This window comes from Hylobates moloch, unplaced genomic scaffold (assembly GCF_009828535.3).
Source record: "Hylobates moloch isolate HMO894 unplaced genomic scaffold, HMol_V3 SCAFFOLD_21, whole genome shotgun sequence".
Lineage (NCBI taxonomy): Eukaryota > Metazoa > Chordata > Mammalia > Primates > Hylobatidae > Hylobates > Hylobates moloch.
Genome location: NW_026652296.1, coordinates 14800128 through 14824402, shown reverse-complemented (window position 1 = coordinate 14824402; position 24275 = coordinate 14800128). Strand labels below are relative to the sequence as shown.

The following is a 24275-nucleotide window of genomic DNA, read 5'->3' as shown; positions in this document are numbered from 1 at the left end:
ACTGGACTCCAGTCCCTTTATTGAGACTGACAGGCCAGTGGGTCCACCCAAACAAAAATAAATTTCTCTCCCAAAGCCTGCCTGCAGGCTGGGGCACCCAGCACGTCCTGGCTGGGGCCCATGGCTGCCCCTGACCCCAACAGCACAGGTCTGGCTCCCTAGGAATGAGAGGATGCTGGCTATCCAGTATCTGGAGATCCTAAATGAAGAGGGAGGTGAGTCCTGGTGGCCCCCCTACCCCCAGGAGGGCTGGCCTCGAATCCATGATCTGTGTTGGGCCCTTGGAGCTCAGTCATCGGCCAGGGTGATGACGTCGTACTCGATGCCCTGGTGCTGCAGCTGTTGAATGTGTTCAGGCACTGCCTCCTCTGTGCCAAACAGGCCCTGGGCTTGGGCCATGGCAGCATCAGCCACTGCTGCCAGGGGAGGGGAAAGTATGGTGAGCTGGAGGCTCAGGAGCTGGGTCCAAACCCAGCCCCGTGCTCCTCAGGATCCAGCTCCATACCTGTGACAGCTGAGTGTGCTGCAGCCTCAAGTTGAGCCTGTGTGACAAGCTGCTGGCCTGGGGACACAGGCACATACTGGATCTGGAGGGGAGAAGCTGATGAGATGCTGGCCTGGAGAAACCCTGCCTGTGCCCCAGGTCTCCGTGTCCCCCCAGGGCCCTTACCTGGGACTCCTGAAGGAATGGGGCTCCTTGTTCATACTGGATGTGTGTGATCTGACCCTCCTGTACCTGCAGAGAGGAAGCCAAGCTGTGATCCTAGGAAGAGGTCATGCAGCCCTTCACCACACACCACCCTCATCCCAGGTCTGGCCTACCTGGATGTGATGGCCCTCAGGGACCACAACATACTCCTGGGGGAGCAGGTGCTGGACACCATCCTGGGAGATGATATACTGCACCTGTTGGGGGGCGGGCATGATGAGGAGGTAGGTGCTGAGGCCCCACTCACCAGGAACTTAGCTAAGAAGGCAGAGTGAAAAACTAGGGACAGCCATCGGCAACAATGCAGTTGTTGGCAAGCATGGACCCCAGGAGGGGTGGTTTGGAAAGTATCATTCCTCCCCGAGGTGGGTCTTTGGTTGGGAGGGTAGGAGGTCACAGCTGAGGGGATCAACAGTAGCTAGCAGCTCACCTGGTTGTCGGAGGTCACCAGGTGCTGTACGGTCTGGCCATCTGCCGTGGTGATCTCTTGGATGTAGGTGGCTTCCTCCTGCCAGGACCAAGCCAGCTCTAGCCTCATTTCTCTACCCCAACCCCTGCCTGTCACTGGCCAGAGGGCCCCCAGTCCTGACTCTTACCTGATTGGTCACTGTCTGTTCCTGGGCAACGATGATGTGTTCCTGGCCCAGTGCCTGCTGTAGCCGCTCTGGGCCCAGGACCCCGTGACTGGACTGGAGTGCAGCTGGGCAGAGAGGAGAGGATGCTCACCTGGGGTCCAGGAAAACCTGCAATGCCCCAGCCTCTACTGTGCCCAGAGGTGCCTTTTGGGGCAGTGGCCCAAGTCTCTGGATCTAGCCTGGTGCCCACCCTGTGGCCCCAGGGGCAGCTCACTGTGCAGGGTGGCCAGTGTTTCGTCATCACTGTTCAGGATGATGGTCTGGGTTGGGGTCTGGGTAGGGGCCCGGGCTGTAGGGGTTCCTGACTTCCTCCCATCAGGACTGTGCAGCCGCTGGATGTGGAACTTGAGGTGCCCGTTACGGTTGAAACTGAGGGGGATGAAAGGGGGCTCAGGTTAGCTCCACCATACATGCCCAGCAGTCCCCACCCACCAGTATCTGGCCTTACCGCTGCCCACAGAGGTGGCATGCAAAAGGCTTCTCCTTGGTGTGAGTCAGCATGTGCCGACGCAGGTCCTTCTTGTTCTTGGAGGCAAAGCTGCACTGGCTACACTGGTGGGGCCGCAGGCTTGAGTGCTGTGCCATGTGTGCCTGCAGAGAGGGCAGAGTTGGGGGCATTGGCTGGGTCAGGACAGATGGCAACAAATCCCCAGGTCCCTGCCGACAGCTGGTCAGGGAACCAGGCAAAGTGGACCTGGGAAAACCAAAATCCTGTGCACTAACAAGAAGCTGGGTAGAAAGGCCAAGCCGGATCCACATCTGGTGCTGCTGTGTCCTAAGAGTGAAAGGCCATAGATTCCATCATTATTAGGTCAATTGGAAAATCTCACTTTACCCATGTGTAACACAGGTGTTGGATGAGGGGACCTGTGCAGGTCCCATCAGGCCCTGATTTTTTTTTTTTTTTTTTTTTGAGACAGAGTTCTGCTCTTGTTGCCCAGAGGCTGGAGTGCAATGGCATGATCTCGGCTCACTGCAACCTCTGTCTCCCGGGTTCAAGCGATTCTCCTACCTCAGCCTCCCAAGTCGCAGGAATTACTGGCACGTGCCACCACACCTGGCTAATTTTGTATTTTTAGTTGAGATGGGTTTTCTCCACGTTGGTCAGGCTGGTCTCAAACTCCCGACCTGAGGTGATCCGCCCGCCTCGGCCTCCCAAAGTGTTGGGATTACAGGTGTGAGACACCGCACCCAGCCCGGGCCCTGATTTTCTAGGGCTGAGGCCTGATAGGGCCTTTGCCTCTGCATCTGTAGGGTGGGGCTCTAGGCCCTGCTTCTCTCTCCAACTTCTGGAGAGGATGCAGTGCATGGCTGGATCTGAAAACAAAATCCTCAGGCAAACAGGGAGGCCCCAGGTTGGGCTGTGAACCTGCCCCAGAACTGGCCCACTCACCTTCTCCATGGTGGCTCCCCAACCGCCTCGAACCTCTGTGCCCTCAGTATTCTAGACCAGTGGTCCCCAACCTTTTTGGCACCAGGGACTGGTTTTATGGGAGGTAACTTTTTCACGGCATGTGCAGGGTGATGGTTTTGGGATGAAGTTGTTGCACCTCAGATCATCATATACTAGTTAGATTCTTATAAGGAGTGTGTGACCTAGATCACTCATATGCACAGTTCACAATGGGGCTGTGCTCCTATGAGACTAATGCAGCTGCTGTGACAGGAAGTGGAGCTCAGGCAGTAATGCTTGCCCACCTGCCACTCACCTGCTGTGTGGCCTGGTTCCTAACAAGCCATGGATGGCTACCGGTCTATGGCTCAGGGATTGGGCACCCCTGTTCTAGACGTTCGAGTCTCCCTAGCCATGCCTCTGTCGCACACCTCTGTGCCTTTGCTCCTGGAGGTCCAGCTTGCCAGCTTGGCCATCCCTTCTGTGTCATTTTCCCCAGCACACTCAAGTTCAAATGACATGCTCTCTGCCCTGCACCCTTGGTTCACACTCGGGACACTGTGTCTGGCATTAGTCACATTATGTCTGGTTTGCCTCCCCGCCAGACCAACTTCCTGAGAGCTGGGACCTTGCGGAGTCATCTCTGACCCATCTCATCCACTCAGAGGGGAGCAGAGGATCTGGCTTGAGAGGGCACTCATTAAAGGTTTGTTATACAAACGAGTGGTCCAATGAATGACAGCAGAGACACAGGAGCGGCCAGCACCTACCCGGACCTCGGGCCACTGGCGGGCACTGAAGGGGCAGTCGGGGCACTTGAAGGCACCAGGCCCAGCGTGGGCCCGCTTGTGACTCTCCATCTCAGCTCGGCCAGGGAAGGCCTCGGCACAGATCTTGCAGGAAAACTTCTTTGAGGCAGCAGTGGCTGCAGATGGTGGTGACGGGGGCACTGCCAGGCCCAGGGCTTTGCTGGTTGCAGGAGGTGGGGAGGCAGAGCTCTGGGAGTCCCCTACGCGGTGGGTCTTGGCTGGAGATGGGGGCTCAGGGCCGTCTCTGGGCAGCCCCGCACACTGCAGCAGGGGCCATTTGGCACCAGAGGCCAGAGCATCTGGACTTGGGAAGGAGATGGAGCCATCTGCAGTGAGCTGTGGAGAGACGGGGAGCATGAGGTGCTGAGAAGGGGAGGGAGGTGGGGGAGTGGTTGGCATCCCCAAGCCTCACCTCAATGTGGTGCAACTGGGTACCATCAGTAGCCATGATGTAGTGGGTGCCAGCTTCTTTTAGGGTGTCACTCACAACCACAGCCTGGGCTGCCTCTCCTGGGGGCTCCTCGCTGTGGGCACGGAGAAGGTTCTAGGAGAAGATGGAGGGCCACAGGAGCCCCCTTCCCCAAGCAACAGGCATCAACTGAGGAGTGACTGTCACCACAGATAGACTCAAGTCAGAAGGGCCCAGGGTTCAACTGTGGCTCTGCCCTGTTACCAAATGACCCTCTACTATATCTCTTATAAATGATTACAACTCAAGCATAGGTCCTTCTCAAAAACTGGTAATCCCTGTCCTTGGTAAACATGGCGAGGTGGGGGGCACGCAGGGAGGCAGAGGGGTCCAACCCAACCAGTAGCAAACAGTGAATCCACCACCAGGAGCTAGTGGAGGAGGCAGGGCTAACAAGGACCTGCTGCCTAAGAGCAGAGAGCAAATGCTGAGACGGCTGCCCAGGTGCTGGCCAAGGGCATGGGCCCAGGGATCCTGACTCCCAGCCCAGCTGAACAATTTGGCACTTGGATTCAGGGCTTCCTCAGATGGCCTAAGAGTTTGGTGAACATAAACATGCCTGCCCAAGCTCATTCACTGTAGGGAAGCCAAGTGCAGATGCCAGGCCTCAATGCTGGTAAAGAGGCCTGAGCTTGCTCGGAATGTCAGAACTGGAGAACACTGGGATCACCCAAGAAGAGCACTTGGGCATGGGAACCAAAGGGACCAGGGTTCAAATCTCACCTACTGCGTGTGTGGTTTCAGGCTGGTCACTTAACCTCCCTGGCCCATTTCCTCATTTGTAAAACAAGGGAAATCTGGGTCTCGTGGGAATGGCTTAGGTCCCATCATGAGTGCCAAGTGCTTGGAATATCTAAGTGGCTAAAAAATGGTAGCTCTTGACCTCCTGAGAAGGGTAGACTCCACCACCAATCACTTCATGTGTATTGGGATTTTTGCCTCCTGCCAACTAGGCTTGGGTGGGGCCCAAATCGGACTGACCGATCACACCTACAAAAAGCTGAAAGGGGCCTTGAAGGCAGCAGGTCTCACCTGTAAGGTGTGCCAGGAGCTGATGTCCCCTCCTCCATAGGGGGTGCTGTGATGACACTGTAGCCAGTCCCACCAAATGGGCCAGGTGCCAGGGTGATCTGCGGTAGGTCAGGAGGGCCTAGCTGGCTCTCGGCTGCTGCACTGCCCCCCGGCTCTGCCACGTGGAGGGTGACCACCTGTGGAGTGGCACCTTCAGGGGAGGGCTGCCCACCAGAGGATGCTAACCCTGCTTCCATGTCCTCCGACTTCACCACGGCCACCTGCAACGGCACCAGGGCACAGGATGGGAGGCATCTGTGGCAGAGGAGCGGGTATGCAAGACGCCTCTCTCATCTCAGTGTCCCAGATGCACCCACACACTCTAGTCAGACCAGTGCTGCCCACTCATTTGAATAACCCAAGTTCTTTCTAAAATATACTCTTGGCTTTCCAAATCCCACTCAGCAACTGGAAATAGACCAACAGGAATAGGGCAGAGCAGTTGTGCCCCCCACAAACATTTGGCAATGTCTGGAGACATTTCTTACCACAGCAGGAGGGGGATGGTACTGGCATGTAGTGGGGAGAGGCCAGGGATGCTGCTGAACACCCGATAATGCACAGGACCGCCCCACCACACAATAGTATCTGCCTCAACATGCCAACAGTGCTGCAGTCAAGAAATACTGGGGACAACTGACAAATCACTTAGAAAACAAGCTCCAGCGTCCATCTTATTCCACAGTTGGCTTCAAATGGTTTAAAGATTAAAATGTAATAAATAAGACTCTAAATATACTAAAATAAAATGTAGGTAAGTATTTTAGAATTGGGGCGGGGAGATTTTTCTAATCATGACAGAGAAAGATAAAACCTAGAACAAAACCATAAAATGAAGCCAAAGAACAAAGAAATTGGTGTTGGGGGATGTTTAACAAGTCATAAAAAGTGGACTTCCCTCATATATGGAGCTCCTGCAAAGCAATGACTAAAAGCTAACAATAGAAAAACAGATACAGGACACCAACAGGTACTTTAGAAAAGGAATAAAATGGTCTCTGAACATACAGAGAGAAGTTCAACCTCATTTACGGTCAATTACTTTTTTTTTTTTTTTTTGAGACTGGGTATTCTCAGGCTGGAGTGCAGTGGTATGATTACAGCTCACTGCAGCCTCAACCTCCTGGGCTCAAGCGATCCTCCCACCTCAGCCTGTCAAGTAGCTGGTACTACAGGCATGCACTGCCACACCTGGCTAATTTTTTTTTTTTTTTTTTTTTTTTTTTAAGAGATAGGGTTTCACCATGTTGTCCAGGCTGGTCTCAAATTCCTAGGACTCAAGCAATTCTCCTGCCTCAGCCTCCCAAAGTGCTGGGATTACAAGTGTGAGATTGGTAAAGATTTATAACGACTGAGGCCGGGCGTGGTGGCTCACGCCTGTAATTCCAGCACTGTGGAAGGCCGAGGCGGGCAGATCATGAGGTCAGGAAATTGAGACCATCCTGCCTAACACGGTGAAACCCCATCCCTACTAAAAATAAATAAATAAAGAAGCCAGTCATGGTGGTGGGTGTCTGTAGTCCCAGCTACTTGGGAGGCTGCGGCAGGAGAATGGCATGAACCTGGGAGGTGGAGGTTGCAGTGAGCCGAGATCGCGCCACTGCACTCCAGCTTGGGCAACACAGCGAGACTCTGTCTCAAAAAAAAAAAAAAAAAAAAGATTGATAGACTGATAATACTCAAGTGTATTGGCATGAATGCAGGAAAATATACCCTACTGGTGGCCATGTATCCTGGCCTATCTTTTTACAAGGCTTCGCACCATACCTTCTGACCCACTAATTCTTCTTGTAGGAGGCTTTTTAATAATACTACAAAAATGTTGGCTAGGCACGGTGGCTCACGCCTGTAATCCTGGCACTTTGGGAGGCCCAGGCAGGTGGATCACTTGAGGTCAGGAGTTCTAAACTAGCCTGGCCAATATGGTGAAACTAAATAGGTGAAACTCTGCCACATGAGACTGGCATGGGAACAGGAGACAAATCAATAGAACAGAACTCAAGTCTAGAAACAGACTCCTACATATTTGGGAATCTAGTATATGAGAAGGAGGACACTTTAAACCACAGGGGAAGATACCACATCGGATGACTTCTGGAAAAAAAAATCGATCCCTTTCTGTATACACCAGAAATAAATTCCAGGTGGAGTAAGATTTAAGTGTAAAAAATAAAACCCTAAGAAAAAAATATAAATGAATGTTTATATAACCTTGGGATACAAGTTGGGAGAAGTCTTTCTAGGGATGATACCAAAGGGAAAACTATAAAAGACTGATAAGTTTTCCTATCTAAAAATGTAAAACTTCTATACACCCCTAACTGCCATGAACTAAACTATTATGATTTCTGGAATTCATCGTCTTAAAAACACACTCTCCATCTTCTCATGAGGCTGGGAAACAGGAAGGCCTAATAAACTTCCCTCTGCCTTGGAGACCAGGCCAGATGTGAAGGGGGAGGGCAGGGAGGGGCAAAGGTGTTGAACTTCGGGGAGGTACATGAACCAAGACCCCTGGAACTCGAGAGAGTGGTCTGATCTAGAGGAAGCCCTGGGGTCTGCAGGCTGTAGGTGTCCCGGAATGAGGGCGCTCTTGTGGATGGAAAAGCTAGTTCAGACCCCTGTGGGGGCACCCACAGGCACATGGTGGCTGCAGAGGTGGGAGGAAGACAAAACAAGAACAGGGCCCCAGATGCCACAGGGGCAGTGTGTACTGCTCCACCTGGCAGAGGTCACCAGTGATTCTGGAGAATGGACAAGATACCTTGCGGCCTCCGTGGCAAAGCCTGTTCCTCTCTGTGTTTGCTCACCGGACTTCTGAGTGGTGTCCCCTCCACTACCTGGGAGCTCCCGAGGGCAAAAGCTCTGATACACTGTTGTCCTCTAGTCCCAGTGTCCAGTGCAGGGCTGGGTACCTGTGATAGCTGGGAAGGGGAGCAGGTTCCCAGGCAGCTCACCTGCAGGGCTGTGCCCCCCAGTTCCCGCTGAGCACTCATGTTCAGCAGAAGATCCAAGGCTGTCTGCGTGGCCATCGCTGTCGACTCCTCAGCTCCTGAGTGGGGTGGGACCTAAGCCTGACAAAGTGCTAGAAAACTGGCACCCAATACCACCCCCTCCCCATCTTCCAGCCCCCACCAGCACGACCTGCCCCTGCCCCACCCAGAGCTCCTACCCTCCATGAGCTCCTGTCCTCCCACAGAGCTCACCTTGCTGGTAGATGATGGTGGCACCGCCCAGGGTGTCAGGACAGAGCAGTGAGGGAGCCTCAGATGAATGGAAAGGTGTCGCCTCTGGGGGTATCTATGGGGTGGAGATATGGCCACGCCTGAGAGGGGCCGGCCCAGATTCAAGTGCCATTTGCCAATCGCCTCTGATCTGCCAGACATTTTACATCTGTTGGCTTGTTTCATCTTCATAACCACTTTTCTTTTTTTTTTTTTTTGAGATGGAGTCTCTCTGTCATGCAGGCTGGAGTACAATGGCTCAATCTAGGCTCACTACAACCTCTGCCCCTGGGTTCAAGTGATTCTTGTGTCTCAGCCTCCTGAATAGCTGGGATTGTAAGTGCCCGCCACCACACCCAGCTAATTTTTATATTTTTAGTAGAGACGGGGTTTCTCCATGTTGGTCGGCTGGTTTCAAACTCCTGACTTCAAGTGATCCACCCACCTTGGTCTCCCAAAGTGCTGGGATTACAGGCATGGGCCACCACACCCAGCCCATAACCAGTTTTCAAAATATACCAGTTCAGTGCTACAGATGAACCCACTAAGGCTCAGAGAGGTGAAGTGGCTGGCCAAGAATCCCACTCCTAATACATAGTAGGGTGAGGGCTTGAACCCATGACTGTGTGATTCCAGGGCCTGTGATCTACCAGCATGTCATGTGGTCCATCTTTCTGGGGATACTGTGTCAGCTCACATGGCAGAGACTGCTAGCTACCTATCCTGGTCCATCCTCCTCTTCTTTCTTGCTAACAGAACTCTGATTTTCACCAGGGTGGCAATGTACCCAGCTCCAAGACATTAGTCAGCCTCCCTTGAAGCTAGGTAAAGTGTGGCCACATGACTAAGCAATGATCTTCAGGTGAAGTTCATGAGGAATGACGGATAGATGGTAGGTATCCTTTTTGCCTCTCCCCGATCCCTTCCTCCTGCTTCCTGCCTGGGATGTGGCTGGGAAGGCTGGTGCTCCTGCAGCTATACTGGACCATGAGGCAACTACAAAGATGAAAGTCATATGCCTAAGATGACTGGGCAAAGATACTGAGAGCTTATTCCCTTATGACTGTATAATCACCACACCAGCCCTAGACTGCTGACCTGTGGAATTCTTGTGTAAGAGAGAATAAAAACTATGATCACAGTTAAGTTACTGGTATTTCCATTCTCTATTACCAGCACTAGAAAGCCACCCTTACTCTAAGCTTAGAGCTGGCATATGTGTGACTCAGTGAGTCTTTACCACAGTCTCAAGAGGCAGGGATTATTTTGTTGCACCTCAATGTGCAAATGATGCTGGGGTTGGGAGAAGCGGCCTCACTCTGTCATCTTGACCCACGCCCCGACCTTACCTCAGGAGGTCCTGGGGAGCTGGGAGGTGGTCCAGGGGCCGCACTGTGCTGCTGCTTCAGCTCCTCAATCTGCTGCAGAGAGAAGAAGGGGCGACGGCGAGAGGGGGGCTCCTCAGGGTGGCGCCTCCCCCATTCCTCGAAGCTGCTTGCGTGTCGGCACCGTACGTGCAGGCGTAGGTTCTTCTTGTGCCGTGTGCTGAAGTGGCAGTACTCACAGGCGAAGGGCTTGGCCCCTGGAGGCACATGTTGGGGCATGCTTAAGTCTGCCCATCCCTAACCTACCCCCTCCAGGAATCCTTTCTTGACCCTAAGGATCTCTCCAACTGACTCACTTCCAGCGATTCATTCCCGTACGTAGGCAAACACATGCCGCTGTCCATTCTGGTGGCCCAGGACAGAAATGAATCAGGGCCGCCCTCTGCACTCAAGAGCCTTCCTGTGCGTGCCTATTTGCAAGGTCATGTGACTACAAGCTCCTGTGGGTCATCACAGGACTCTGGCTAAGGGAACCCCTGGCTCCTTTTCTCTAATCGCCCCTAGTGTGCTGACCAGGGAGCTAGGCACCAAAGAAACAATGTTTGCAGTGCAGCTTCTGTGGGCCAAGCCAATGGCATTGCTTCTGCAGCTTCATCTGCCAAGGCAGGGCCTGGAAGAGCCTCCTCTCCCGTCCCAGGGCCAGCACACACAGGGCTCAAGGAACAAATGGAACTTACTTTCATCATAGCCATACGGCAGGCACTTCTGATCCCCCCATTTCATAAATATAGAAGGCTCGGAGAGGGCAAGCGACTGGCCCAGAGCCATACAGAGAACAACCGGTCAAGCAGGAACCCGGGCTCAGGTTAGGGTGAATACGCCCATGGGAAATTCTCTTTACACTTGAAGGACTTGGGCTGTTCTGTGGCTGGGGCTACCGAGGGCGAAGGAAGAGGATGGGAGCTAAGCCTCTGATCAGGGGTACAGGGAACTGAGGGCTGGTGAGTGGGGCTGGGGTGTGTCCAGCCTGACCTGTGTGCTTGACAGCCACATGGGACAGCAGGAAGTCTTCTCGGAAGGTGCGGTAGGGACAAAAGCTGCATTTGAAGGGCTTGTCACTGACGTGGGACAACTGGTGGTTCAGCAGTACCTTCTTGTCTTCACAAACGAACTCGCAGAACTCACACTTGAACCTGGAGGCGGTTTGAGGGAGGGAAGCTCAGTGATGAGCTGGGGACTGCTCTCGTCCCCAGGGGCCTCCAAGGGGATGTACCTGCGGTTGGCAACAGCCTGGATGTGCGTGAGCAGGTGCATTTTGAAAGTGTAGCGCTTCTTAAAGGACTTTCCACACTGTGAGGGGTGGAGAGCAGTGAGACGGCGATCACCCTCCATTACCCAGGGAAGGCCCTCCTCTCAGCCCCAGCCCTGGCTCCCACCCACCTTGTCACACATGTGGGGCTTCTCAGTGCTGTGCGTCTTCATGTGCTGCGTGAGTCTTTTCTGCATGGGGTACACACGGCCACACACAGGGCAGGGGAAAGAGCTCAGCTTTGGAGTCTAGGAAGGCATAAGAAGGGGCCAGATGGAGAAAGAAGTGGAGGAGAGAGGATAAAATCTCCCCTCTTGTCCCCACCCCCCCATAAACAACCCCCGGGCAGGCTCCCTTCCCAGGCCAGCACCCCAGACTTACCGGATCTGGCCTCTTCTTCCTGGGGGGAACAGGGGGAAAAGGCCGAGGAGTTAGACCAGAGCTTCCCCAAGCCCACTCTAGACCCTCTCACGCTGAACAGACCCAGCCTCAGCTCTGAGCCTACTCCCTGCCAAGGCCCCTTTCTCTTAGAACAGTACTTCCCCAGCTGGAGTTCACTGGGGAAAATGCTAAGGGGCACGCTGTAAATAACATATTCTGCACTCAAATATATTTGTGAAATGGTACATTCTTTCTATCAATCACAAAATGTTATTTGCATGTTAAAAGCTCTAAGGATCAGCTGAGGCCAGGAGTTTGAGACCAGCCTGGGCAACATAGCAAGACATTGTCTCTACAAAAAAATATTAGTAAATAATAAAAAGTTAGCCAGGTGTGGTGGTTAGCACCTGTAGTCCCAGCTACTCGGAAGGCTGAAGCAGGAAGATCGCTTAAGCCTGGGAGGTTGAGGCTGCAGTGAGCTGTAATTGTGCCATTCCACTCCAGACTGGGTGACAGAGTGAGACTCTGTCAATCAGTCAATAAAAGCTCTAAGAAATCCTGCAGGAAAGAGGTGTTGAACAGCTCTGCAAGCTGGTGAACCTACACTAATCTTACTTGGCCACAGAACCTTTTTTTTTTTTTTTTTTTCATTTAAAAAAAAGAAATCTTAACGCATCTTGGGCTGGCTTTTCCACACACACAGCAGGAGCTACTGCCCCAGGGGATCTGTCTCCAACCTCTGCTCACACACCACCTCTCAAGAAGCGAACTCCTTCCTGAAGCTCAGGATCGAATTACAATCCTGTGAGCAATCACTAGGCGCCTAACAACTTGTGTTTCTGTGTCTCAGGTGCACTCTCAGCCCTGTGAGAGATGGGTAGGATCTGGAGTCCGGAAGATCTTGGAACATTTACTGAATTCCTTCAGGTACACAATTTCCTTCAATCCCCCCCTCAACAATTGTCCCCATTTGATGAGAAACTAAAGCTCACAAGAGGTAAGAGGCTGAGCTGGGGACCTCAAGGTCCTGGTACTGTCCTGTTCTAAGCCAAATGAACTAGGGTGAACTGCCTTTCTGCTCACGCCTGTAGTGTGCAGCAGATGAGGCTGGCTGAGAGCAGGAGCGCAGTAAGTGGGAACCACTTATCCCAGGCCTCCACTTCCCTGCCCAACCTGGCCTCTCTTGCCCGGGTCCCTCCCACCCCCACACTGACCGGTCCCGGCTGTGCACAGCAGCGTGCCGAATGACATCCTTCCGGTAGACACTGGTGTAGCTGCACTCGTCACACTTGTAGGGCTTGCTGCCCACGTGGTTGAACATGTGCTCCTGGGCGACAGACAAAAGGATGGTGGGCTGGGGCTTGGCCTCCTCTCCCATCCCCGTCCCCACCACGCCTGTGGCCACAGCCTTAGCGTTGCTGCAGGAGCAGCTCACAGAACACAGGCGTGTGGACAACACACCACGATGCAAGGGTCAAAGCCTAGGAAGGCCTGGGGACTGTCCCCAGCAAGAGCACCCACTCTGTGCCAGGCTCTGTGCTGGCTCACAACTTGACAAAGGAGGAACCTGAGTCTCAGGGTGGAGGGACCTTGTGATGGCAGAGCTTGGAGCTGAAGCCAGGCAGCATGGCGCCATAGCCTCCACCTCTCCTACTGCATCGCAGGACATCCTCTCTGCAGAACCCAGAGAACAGCCCACAGCACAGCGTGCACAGAGCACAGGGGCTTGCTCTGACCACCGTGCCTGAAAGTACCCTCTCCCACAGCTGCCAACTTGCACATTGGCCAGGCTGAGCCAGTTTCCTGGGGGTCAGTAAAATGGGACTATGGACACCTACGACCTCATTGGGCTGCAATAAGGATTTAATTATCCAGTTACTGCATAAAAGGCTCAGGGCTGCTGCAGGCCACATGGTAGCTTGGGTTAAGGAGAAAAAGGAACCGTTTTTTTTTTTTTTTTTGAGACAGAGTTTCGCTCTTGTTGCCCAGGCTGGAGTGCAGTGGTGCGATCTCGGCTCACTGCAACCTCCACCTTCCAGGTTCAAGCGATTCTTCTTCCTCAGCATCCCGAGTAGTTGGGATTACAGGCATGCACCACCATGCTCAGCTAATTTTGTATTTTTAGTAGAGACGGGGTTTCTCCATGTTGGCCAGGCTGGTCTCAAACTCCTGACCTCAGATGATCCACCTGCCTCAGCCTCCCAAAGTGCTGGGATTACAGGAGTGAGCCACTGCACCTGGCCTAAAAGGAACCCTTTTCTTAAGACACATGACTGCCATCTGCTGGAAATCTTTCTAACACATGGAATCAGATGAAAACAGTTTTACGGCATCTGTGGTGGCGAAGATATGCTGCCGCCGTGCACTGTGCCGCCTGCAAAACCGCCTGTGGCAGCCCTTCCCAGCCCCTCCCTACATTCCCACAGGCTCTGAGGAGCTGAGCGTTCTTCGATCCGCCAGTGAGCCAGACACGTGTCCTGAAGAGCAGCAGGAGAGCGTGACCCAGAATGCTCTGTGACTCCATTCTCCCTCAGTGGCACCAGCTGGCCTCTGCTTGCCTTCTTCACCCTCCCATGAGCCCCAAGCCTCTTTGGCTCGCGCACCTTGAGCGAGGACCAGCGGCGGGAACGATAGCTGCACTGCAGGCACTTGAAGAGCTGGGGATCGCCAGCCTCATGGGAGTTGACGTGGAAGCGCAGGTCCTCGTGGGACAGAAAGCGAGAACCACAGATGCGGCACAGGAAGGGCCTCAAAAGCGGTTTGGGCGACTTGTAATAGTACCTGCAGGATGAGAGTGTGGGGGAAAGGTCTGGTGGGGTTGGTGGTTTAACCACATGCCTGCCCCGCCCTCACCTCTGCTCCACATACTTGCGGTATTTCTTGCCTAGGAAGCGCCTGGAAGGTCGACCTCGGCGCCGGGGCGGAGTGTCATGCTCATCCGGGCAGGAGGGGGCTGCGTTCTCTGCATCTGACTGGCTCACACCAGCTTCCACAGGGGTCCTGCTCACCTTGCCCATGGCCACCAGGTGTCCTGGGCCTGAGGAGCTGGGAGCCTCAGGATCCTGTGGCTCTGGAGGGCTCTGTCCACTCTGGGAACTCACTAGAGGCTCTCCTTCCACACCTGCCATGGACATGCCAGGTCACAAGCACACCAGGACAGACGTAGACAAGTGGGCCAGAGGCCAGCCAAAATATCCTCCCACCCACTCATCACAGACCACTGATGGGTGCATCGAGTCGCGTGACACAGACAGCCTGTGGTTAGAGGGCAGCGTGGATACTACCGCCCAACAGCCGACATTCTGTCGGCACAGTAGGATCTGGCCTAGATTAGAGCAATGGCGAGAGCTGGGACCTCCCAGTCAGGAGACCTGGGTTCCAGGCACGGCTCTGTCACTGACATGCTGTGCACCCACAGACAAAGTCATTCCTCTCCCGGAGTCTCATTTGCCCCATTTATCCAAGGGAGGCCAGAATGGCAGCTTTGGTGACTTCACAGAACATTCTAAGGCTTGGGAAGCAATAGCAGTGCTTTAACACTGGCATTCCCTAGGGAGGTCAGGCAGCTGGAGAGCTGATGGGAGGGAAGGAGGCAGATGTGACTTCCATGCTTGCAAACCATTTGAAGTTTGGACGATCTAAATCTGTTACCTCTTCAAAAACATCGACAGTATTTAAATATTAAATATGTACTAGAAAAATTAACAATACAGACAATGCAGGTAATGTTCTGCTTCTTGATTGGGTTATACATGTGCTTGCTTACACAGGTGTGTGCACCTTGTGAAAACTCATTGACCTGGGCAGAATATGTGTAACTTTCCATACTATATGCCTCGGTAAAAAGGCCTTTATGAAATAGAGGCTAAAGAATTCAATAGGCCAGGTGCAGCGGCTCACACTGTAATCCCAGCCCTTTGGGAGGCCGAGGTGGGCGGATCACCTGAGGTCATGAGTTTGAGACCAGCCTGGCCAACATGGTGAAACCCGTCTCTACTAAAAAATTTGCTGGTGTGGTGGTGGGTGCCTGTAATCCCAGCTACTCAGGAGGCTGAGGCACGAGAATTGCTTGAACCTGGGAGGCGGGGGTTGCAGTGAGCCAAGATCATGACACTGCACTCCAGCCTGGGCAAGAGTGAAACTCCGTCTCAAAATAATAATAATAATAATACAACAATTCTCCAACCATAAACAGCTGCCACTGTACTCTTCGTGTGTATTTTACCCTTAAGCAATCCTAAAAGGCATGCTGCTATAACCTCCATGCATAAATAAAGGGACTGGAGATTTAAGCTCCAAGTCACACAGACTGCAGGCGGTAGAGCTGGTGCTCGCACCACGGCTGGGTCCTTCTTGTCCCCAGCCTGTAATGCTCTGAACCAGGGCTCCTCTGATAGTCCCAGGCCTCAGACTTATTCCTCTCTTCTCATTTCAGTAATATTTAAAACTTATCTCATGCATTCAGTGATAAAGACCCAAATTTCTCTTTTGCTATGACAAACTGGTGAAAGGCATTTCCATAAAGCTGAGAGAGTTTCCTGAGTCAGGGTTTCTTGAGCTTGAGTCTTTGAGGGCTTTCCCCTTTCCCAGGAGGCCTGCAGGTGACCCAGTTTGAGACAGCTGCCCTGCAGGGCGCACACTCAGTCCCCAGAACTCCACAGAGACAAGCAGGGAGTGAGGCCACTCCTGACCCACCCACACGAGCCCCTCCCAAAACCGAGCCTCACCATCTGGGAGGTCTGAGATCTCCAGGCGGGGCAGCTTCCGGGGCCGGCCAGGTCTCCTTCGAGGCCTTGGGGTACTGGGGGTGGGGCGCTGGAGCCGAAGCTGCCGGCCTCGGGGCTCATCCTCAGCTGGATTATAGTCGCTATCCTCTGTGGGGGACAGTAAAGTTGGTGAACAGTGAGTGGCAGGACCTGCCCTTTCAGCCCTGACCCCTTGCCCAGCTCACTTCCCCATCCCTGCACACTCCTCCTTCAAGCCCACAGTGATGCCTCCTCCAGAAAGCCCTCGTGGTCTCCTCTGGCTGACTTGGTTGGCATTCCTGCCCTGAGCCCTGAAGTTCTTTCTCTACCCTTCCTGGCACCTACCACTAGCTCATAAAGCATCTTCATGTGAATAGGGAAAAGGCACCCCTTCCTCCAGACACTGTACAGCCAGTTAGAAAAAAGTTTAAATAAACATTGAAGTCCACAAACTCTACGGCTGCCCTATCCAAAACAGCTGCCACCAGCCATATGTAGCTATTGAGCCCTTGAAATATGCCTAGTCCAAACTGAGATATGATTAAGTGTAAAATAATGAATTTCAAAAAATTGGTATTAAAAAACTCACCAATAATTTTTTTTTTTTTTTTTTTTTGTATTTTTAGTAGAGACAGGGTTTCACCATGTTAGCCAGGATGTTCTCGATCTCCTGACCTCGTGATCCGTCCGCCTTGGCCTCCCAAAGTGCTGAGATTACCTGCATGAGCCACTGTGCCCAGAAAAAACTCACCACTAATTGTTATAATGACTGCATACTGAAATATTTTAGGGCCAGGCACGGCAGCTGACACCTGTAATCCCAGTGCTTTGGAAGGCTGAGGTGGGAGGATTGTTTGAGGACAGGAGTTTGAGACCAGCCTGGGCAACTCAGCAAGACTCTGTTTCTTTTTCTTTCTTTCTGTTTTTTTGTTTTTTTTTTCCCCGAGACAGAGTCTTGCTCTGTTACCCAGGCTGGAGTACAGTGGCGCACTCTCAACTCACTGCAACCTCTACCTCCCAGGTTCAAGCGATTCTCCTGCCTTGGCTTCCCAAGTAGCTGGGATTACAGGTGCCCACTACCATGCCCAGCTAATTTTTTGTATTTTTAGTAGAGACGGGGTTTCACCATGTTGGCTAGGCTGGTCTCGAACTCCTGACCTCAAGTGATCCGCCTGCCTCAGCCTCCCAAAGTGCTGGGATTACAGGTGTGAGCCACCACGCTCGGCATTTCTTTTTTTTTTTTTTGAGACAGGGTCTCACTCTGTCGCCCAGGCTGGAGTGCAGTGGCACAATTACAGTTCACCGCAGCCTTGACCTTCTGGGCTCAAGTGACCTCCCAAGTAGCTGAGACTACAGACACATACCACAACGGGCTAATTTTTGTATTTTTCATAGAGATGGGGTTTCGCCATGTTGTCGAGGCTGGGAGACCCCGTTTCTACAAAAATTAAAAAATTAGCCAGGCATGCTGGCAGGCACCTGTAGCCCTAGCTACTCGGGAGGCTGAGATGGGAAGATGGCTTGAACTCAGGAATTCAAGGTAACAGTGAGCAATGATCATGAAGCTACACTCCAGTCTGAGCAACAGGGCGAGGACCTTCTCTCGCACCTTTACGTGTATTCTATTTCTGTGGGGCAAGTGTGAACAGGGCCCCCTGTGCTCTTTTCCAGTGTGCAGCCTGCACAACTGCACACAAAGGTCCTGGTCCCAGAGCACGACCTCCTATGTCTTATACTGGAGGGACCTGTGGATGTGTCTGTGCCAATTCCTCTTTACTGGCCCTCCAAGTGAAAGCTCAGTGAGTATGTCTAGATGGGCGTAGGGATGGCAGGCCTAGAAACCATGGTGGCCTACCCTCCAGGTCATCAATGGCTCCAGCGTCTACAATGTCGTCATCGTCCTCCTCCTCTGGTCCCTCTTCCTCTTGGGTCTTGGTGGAGGTGCTCCACTTCCGTAGACGTCCTTTTTTACCAGCTGCTGCTGCGGCTGCTGCTACTGGAGGTGGGGGGAGGGTAAGACAAGTTTGCCATGTCTGGCTCCCAGCACCCAACTCCTACCCATGCAGTCCAAGCAGGTAGGCTGCTACTGACGCACCTGGACGGAAGTGGCGCTCCCGCATGTGGCGCAGCAGTGTGGCCTTGGTGCTGCTCCGGTACTGGCACATCTTGCATTTGAACTGCTGCACCACCACCACCTCCATCATGGCCTCCAGGCTCTGCAGGTCCGGTTCTTCGGCACCGGAGGCTGGGGGCAGCTGCACCGGGGAGCTGGGCCCACCCTGTGCCTCCTCCTCAGGTGACTCCAGGCATGTGGATGTGGATGTGGGGCCATCTGCCAGGGCCTCAATGGCTGCTAGGCTGTGGGCCAAGGTGGAACTGGACATTGGTGATGTCATGGGGGCTCCTAGGGGTGGGTGAGGCAATTGGAGGGCGGTTAAATGGAGGGCAGCACTGGCCATGAGCTGTACCTACCTCTCCCAGGCAGGCCCAGGGAGTGCAGAACCAAATTCCCCACCAGAGGCCACCTCGTCAGTAGGAAAACTGAGACCCAGAGCAGTGGATACCCTGCCAGGGCCACAGAGGGAATCCACGGCAGAGCCTGTCCTCACCTATCCCCCTGCCCACTGCAGGCCTCCCTGATTCTGGCGCCTGGGGTCTTACCATCATCTGGGCCCTGCAGGATCAGGTACCGTGTGGTCTCGGCCCCGCCATCCTCGGCACTGGTCACAGTGATGCAGCCTGGGCAGAGATGGGGAAGGGTCACACCTCCTGGGGAGGGGTTCCCAGCAACAGACCCACCCCCATGGGCCCTACTTTGGCCTGTGAGCAGGGCTGGTCCACACTAATTCTGGCTCCCATGTGTGACTGCAAACCAGCTGTGTCACCCCTGAGCCTCAGTTGACTCCCTTGGCAGGGCTGTCTGGAGGTCTAGTGTGACATGCTGACTCAGCAGCTGGCCTACACTTACACAAGATGCCACAGCTACATCAGCTGCCCAGGCTTTGACCACCAAACCTGGAAAGTCCTCCTTCCTCTCCAAACTTCTCAAAGTAAAGGACCAGCTCCTGTACCACTTTCTTAGGGTTGGCTTCCCAGACTATCCCAGGACTTTTTGAGGTGCTATAGACTCTATAAATATCATTAACAAAAAGTGGGTACAGCACCATGTGTCACGGCTCATGCCTGTAATCCCAATACTTTGGGAGGATGAGGCAGGAGAACGGCTTGAACCCATGAGTTCAAGAATAGCCTGGCCAACCCAGCAAAAAGGTGGTGTGCACCTGTAATCCCAGCTACCCTGGAGGCTGAGGCAGAGAATCCCTTGAGCCCAAGAATCTGAGGTTACAGTGCACTATGATTGCACCACTACACTCCAGCCTGGGTGACACAGCTCCGGAGTCAGACTGTCTGAGCTCATGGCCCGACACCGCACACTGCTTGCTGGTGACAGTGGGTAAGTTATGTATGTCCTTGGTGCCTCATATTTTTCATCTGGACTGTGAACATAACATCCTCTACCTTTTGGGGTTATTGGGAGGATTAAATGAGCTACTGTATGTAAAGTTTAGAACAGTCCCGGGCACAAGGTAAGCAATAACAGTTTATATTATTTATTGAGAGTCTGTCATATGCCAGGCGCTATGCTGAGAACTTTACCGTGTTGTCTCATTAAATCCTCATTTACCACCATGAGACAGGGGTGACTGTTCCCACTCTGCACATTCCGCATGGGAAAGTAATCTGCCTGAGTTCACGCAGCTAGGGTGGGCATAGCTGGCTGCAGGACACTGCAGGGAAACCCCTGTGGGGCTCCTCTGCCTGACTCACTCTGGATGAGGTCGGGCCCGATGGTGGACTCGATGATCTTGTCGATGGCTGAGCCCAGGTCCGAGGAGGAAGCTGTGCAGTCGGACACCAGCATGTTGGGGTCTGGGAGTGCACTAGAGTGCACAAGTGCTGGAGGACCGCCTGTTACCCCTGCCACTGGCCCATGGGACACAGATGATGAATCAGGGAGGTAGCCATTAGGCAGGGGGTCTGCGCTCGAGCTGCTCTCGGATACCTCCTCCTGAGGGGCATGAAACAGGGAGGGAAGAAGTTTAGCAGCTGGGTATGGGGCAGGGAAGCCTGCCAGCTCCCACTTGCTAGACAGAGCTCTCAGGCCCAAGGACATGGTCAGTGACTGAGGTTACTCATGCCCTCAGCCCCACGGAGGACCAGTGAGAGAGGCCCTCCAGTCACAGAGTCCCCCAGGAAAAAGTCACAGGGTCCCTGGATCTCATCAGGGGATACCCCAAAATAAGGGAAGGGACTCCTAAGCCACAGCCAGGGGGAGCTATTTTCACTGGGCTTTTGCATAAACCATTCCCTCTGCCTGAAACTCTTCCCAGCATCACCCTATGGCTAAATCTTACCCAGCCTTCTCACCACCATTTAGCTGGTACCTCTTCTAGGAAGTCAATGCTGACTTTGAGGCCAGGTCAGGATTTCTTCATCCTCAGTGCTGCAGCTGCCTGTGTCCCCAGCACCACACCACTGTGGGGTTCATTGTGCCTTTTAACAGCCTCCATGCCAGACTGTGCCCTCCACAAGGGCCTGGATCAAACTTGTCTTTTCCCCTGCTATATCTCCAGGGCCCAGCACATGCTGAGCACATGGTAGGCCCCCATCTCTGCTGAACTAATGAAACCCCAGGACCCCAAAGCGATGACCACTGCTGTGTACTTCTATCACGTGATATACTGAATATGATCATTATCTTGCATATAAGAATGGCTAATACTTACTGAGTGCTTGCAATGTGCTGAGCACTGTTTTAATTATTAGCTTTGCATATGTTAATTCATTTCATCCTCACAAAAACTCTATGAGGCAGGTATATTTACCATTCCCACTTTACAGACGAGGAAACAGAGCTAGATATTGGGGAGCTTGCCCAAGATCACACAGCTAGGAAGCGGCACAGCCAGGAGGAGATGGTTTACAAAATGTTTGCAACAGGATGTCTGGTGGGAGCTCACAATCAAGCACCCTTGAAAGCAAGTATTTCTGCTTTACTTTAGCCGGGATACTGAGGCTCAAAGAGGCCTCCCAGTAAACTGGAGGCAGGACCCAGTCTTAACCCAGGACACCTGCCTTTTTTTTTTTTTTTTTTTTTTTTTTTAAGAGATGAGGTCTCGCTATGTTGCCCAAGCTGGGCTCCAACTCCTGGGCTCAAGTGATCCTCCCACCTCAGCCTTCCAAAGTGCTGGGATTACAGGCGATGAGCTACCATTCCTGGCCTAGACAGCTGCCTCTCAAAGTGTGAGGACTGTGGGTGGTATAGTAGCTAAGACCACAGCCTAGATTTGAATCCTGGCTCTGTCTGCACTCTGTACCTCGGCATCCTTTTCTATAAGATGTGGGAAAAAATGGTATGTGTCTTAGAAGGTATGAAGCTTAAATGAGGAAATCCATTTTAGGGGCTTGGTTTGGTGCCTGGTTCACAGTAAACCAGAAACACCAAGTATTAGCTACAAACAAGCCTTGCTGACTGTTTCCTGTTGGCTGTCAGGCACTGCTGCTCGCGGTCCTTGCCTCCACCCACGCCGTCCAGCCCGGTCCATACCTGAGAGCGGCTGCCGCGATCCGAGCTTTGCCCCACACCAGAGTCATCGGCCTCTGCCTGCCCCGGGGCGGCCGCAGCGTCGCTGCTGTCGGCGGACACGGCTTCTGAGGTGCCCACACCCAGGCCGCTCTCAGAGGGCTCCTCGGGCCGGCCAGGCCCAGGGGCCGCGTCGCTGCTGCTCTCCACCTCGTTCTCCTCCATCGGATCGGCGGACTGCCTGACAGCGGCGCGTAGGGTCTGGGGACTTTACTCTGCGAAGAGAGGTGACCGTGGCTAGAACAAGTGGGCCATCTCCCCAGCCCCGGCAACCACGGCCCACCCATCTGCACCCCTGCGCCCATTTTGCAGATGCGAAGACTGAGTCTCCGACAGGGCGGGGCTTCCTGGTGTATTGCGAGGGGAGCTCGGGAAAAACTTGACGGAGAAGCTGTGCTTCCCAGGCTAAGGCCCTTCTCGGGAGGGTGGTCAATGGCTGGTAATCTTGACCCTTTCCCGCGCCCCCACGATTCTCGTGGAGCGTTCCGCTCTGTGAGCCCCATCCGGGCTCAGTGGTTCAGCCCGTCGGCCCCCGCGTCCCCCCGGGTTGCAGGGTCGGTGGTACAGCCCGCTGGCCCCCTGGGTCAGTGGTTCGCTCCCCCCCGGTTCCCCTGCGGAGGGGGCTGACAGCAACGGTCTCGGGGCCTGGCGACTTGGGGCTGTCCCCGGCGCTGCCTGTGCTCCAGGCCCGACGCCATCTTGTGGTGGCGCCAGGTTTCCGCTCAGGCAAGTGCGAGAGCGACTAAAGGGCCTGGGACCCCGGGGCCCTGTTCGGACAGCCCCGCCGGCCCGGGACCTCGCCTCCGGGTATCCCCGCAGTGTGACCTCACTCCACGGCAAGGTATGGTGGGGCCGCCTGACTCTACCCGAAGCTCACCCGAGGCTTTCGTAGCCACGTTCCTCTCTGACTCCGGCATCGACGAGGTCGCCATCCTCTTTCCTCCGCTGCGGAGGAACCCATCGGCCTATTGTAGGCCGGAACTACTTCCCCCGCTGGCCCCGGGAAAGACACATTTTCAGTGTTCCGGAAGGCGGCTCCGAGGCCTCAAAACCATAATCGGGTCTGAGCAGACTCTGGGATTTTATACGTCGCCCAGTATTTGGCACTGGGCCCTCTATGGGTTTGGGACTACTTTATCTCTTGGCGGAGTGTTACGTAGGTAATGGTTGTGACGTCATTCTGGGTCCCTTCCCTGGGCCGCAGGGTTGGGCGCGGCGAATGCCGGCCCCGCTCTCTTGGGGCGTGGCTCCCAGCGGGGGGCGTGGCTCCCGGTGCCTTGGCCGCGCCCCTCCTACAACAGCCGGGAAGAGCGTGTGGCCGCGGGCGACTTTGGCTTGGCCAAAGAGGGATTTATGTTGTCAGTCATTTTACCTGACTCATTACTTATTACTTAGCGCGCTGCTGGAACCCAATCGAGCTCTGCCCGTTAGGTTTGATATGTTTTGTTGGGAAGGGAATGTATAATTATTGTACAGATAGGGAAACTGAGGTCTGGGTATGGGAAGGGCTGGTCCAAAATCACATCCAATAAAGGGACTCAGGAGCCAAGTACGGATGGCAGGGGTCGGGGAAATGGAAGTAAGTTAATGCTTGTCCCTTAGGTTTGTATACATATTTGTTAACATTAATAGAGCTGAGGCCGGGCGCTGTGGCTCACGCCTGTAATTCCAACATTTTGGGACGCCAAGGCGGGAGAATCGCTTGATCCCAGGAGTTCCAAACCAGCCTGGGCAAAAAAGCGAGACCCCATCTCTACAAAAAAAAAAAAAAAAATTAGCCAGGCATGGTGGCGCGTACCTATAGTCGCAGTTGCTCGGGAGGCTGAGGTGGGAGGATCGCTTCAATCTGGGAGGTTGAGGCTGCAGCGAGCCGTGATCACACCACTGCACTTCTTCCTGGGCGACAGAGCGAGACCCTGTTTCAAAAAATAAATAAATACAAGTCAACTACCTATCCTTTAAAAGTGGAGAAAGAAAAAATTTTTAATTAAAAGTCAGCTGCCCTTAAGGTATGTCCTTCCTCCGGAATGCCTGAAATGTCACCTTCTGTTTTAAGACTTTTTTAGCAGTTTGCAGTGGAAGAGGGAATAAGGCGCTCTGGTTTTTGTCCCTAAGTCTCTGTAGTTCCATAGGCTATTTTCCTTAATTGAAAGATACAAATTTTGGGGGAAAAAATCTCAAAAAAACTCCTAAGCAGGCTGGGCGCGGTGGCTCACACCTGTAATCTCAGCACTTTGGGAGGCTGAGTCGGGCAGATCACCTGAGGTTGGGAGTTTGAGACCAGCCTGATCAACATGGAGAAACCCCAACTGTACGAAAAATACAAAATTAGCTGGGTGTGGTGGCGCATGCCGTAATCCCAGCTATTCAGGAGACTGAGCCAGTACAATCGCTTGAACCCGGGAGGTGGAGGTTTCGGTGAGCTGAGATCACGCCATTGCCTTCCAGCCTGGGGAACAACAGCAGAAACTCTGTCTCAAACAAACAAACAAAAACTCCTCAGGAGAAGACCTATTAAAAAGGAGAAAGGGGCCGGGCTCGGCGGGTCACACCTGTAATGC

General features: G+C 53.5%; 2 protein-coding genes across 8 annotated transcripts in view; one reads left to right on the top strand and one right to left on the bottom strand.

Moving 5' to 3' along the window:
• Positions 1-2: 2 nt before the first annotated feature.
• Positions 3-22707, bottom strand: ZNF335 (zinc finger protein 335). Of its 7 annotated transcripts, none has more exons than XM_032142126.2 (28): positions 22592-22707; positions 21679-21929; positions 19899-20139; positions 18732-18809; positions 18166-18474; positions 17926-18066; positions 16053-16199; positions 14194-14446; positions 13929-14106; positions 12540-12652; positions 11326-11344; positions 11076-11192; positions 10909-10985; positions 10668-10828; positions 9660-9892; positions 8293-8386; positions 8044-8138; positions 5048-5307; positions 3959-4070; positions 3508-3882; positions 1793-1935; positions 1559-1713; positions 1306-1409; positions 1140-1217; positions 823-906; positions 671-736; positions 506-587; positions 3-413 (listed from the first exon to the last, which is right to left on the bottom strand). In XM_032142126.2, exons 2-28 carry the CDS (start codon positions 21877-21879, stop codon positions 289-291), a joined length of 4041 nt encoding a protein of 1346 aa, XP_031998017.1. In that variant the 5' UTR covers positions 21880-21929; positions 22592-22707; the 3' UTR covers positions 3-288. The 7 variants fall into 7 exon arrangements, with proteins under 7 accessions (XP_031998017.1, XP_031998016.1, XP_031998014.1 ...); XM_032142125.2 differs by having other exon boundaries at positions 3-416; positions 17926-18063; XM_032142123.2 differs by having other exon boundaries at positions 4-416.
• Positions 22471-24275, top strand: part of MMP9 (matrix metallopeptidase 9) — a 43946-nt gene continuing 42141 nt past the window's right edge. The window contains exon 1 of the mRNA XM_058432701.1: positions 22471-22555. The gene's annotated coding sequence lies outside the window, so the exon portion shown is untranslated. The remainder of the gene's footprint in view (positions 22556-24275) is intronic.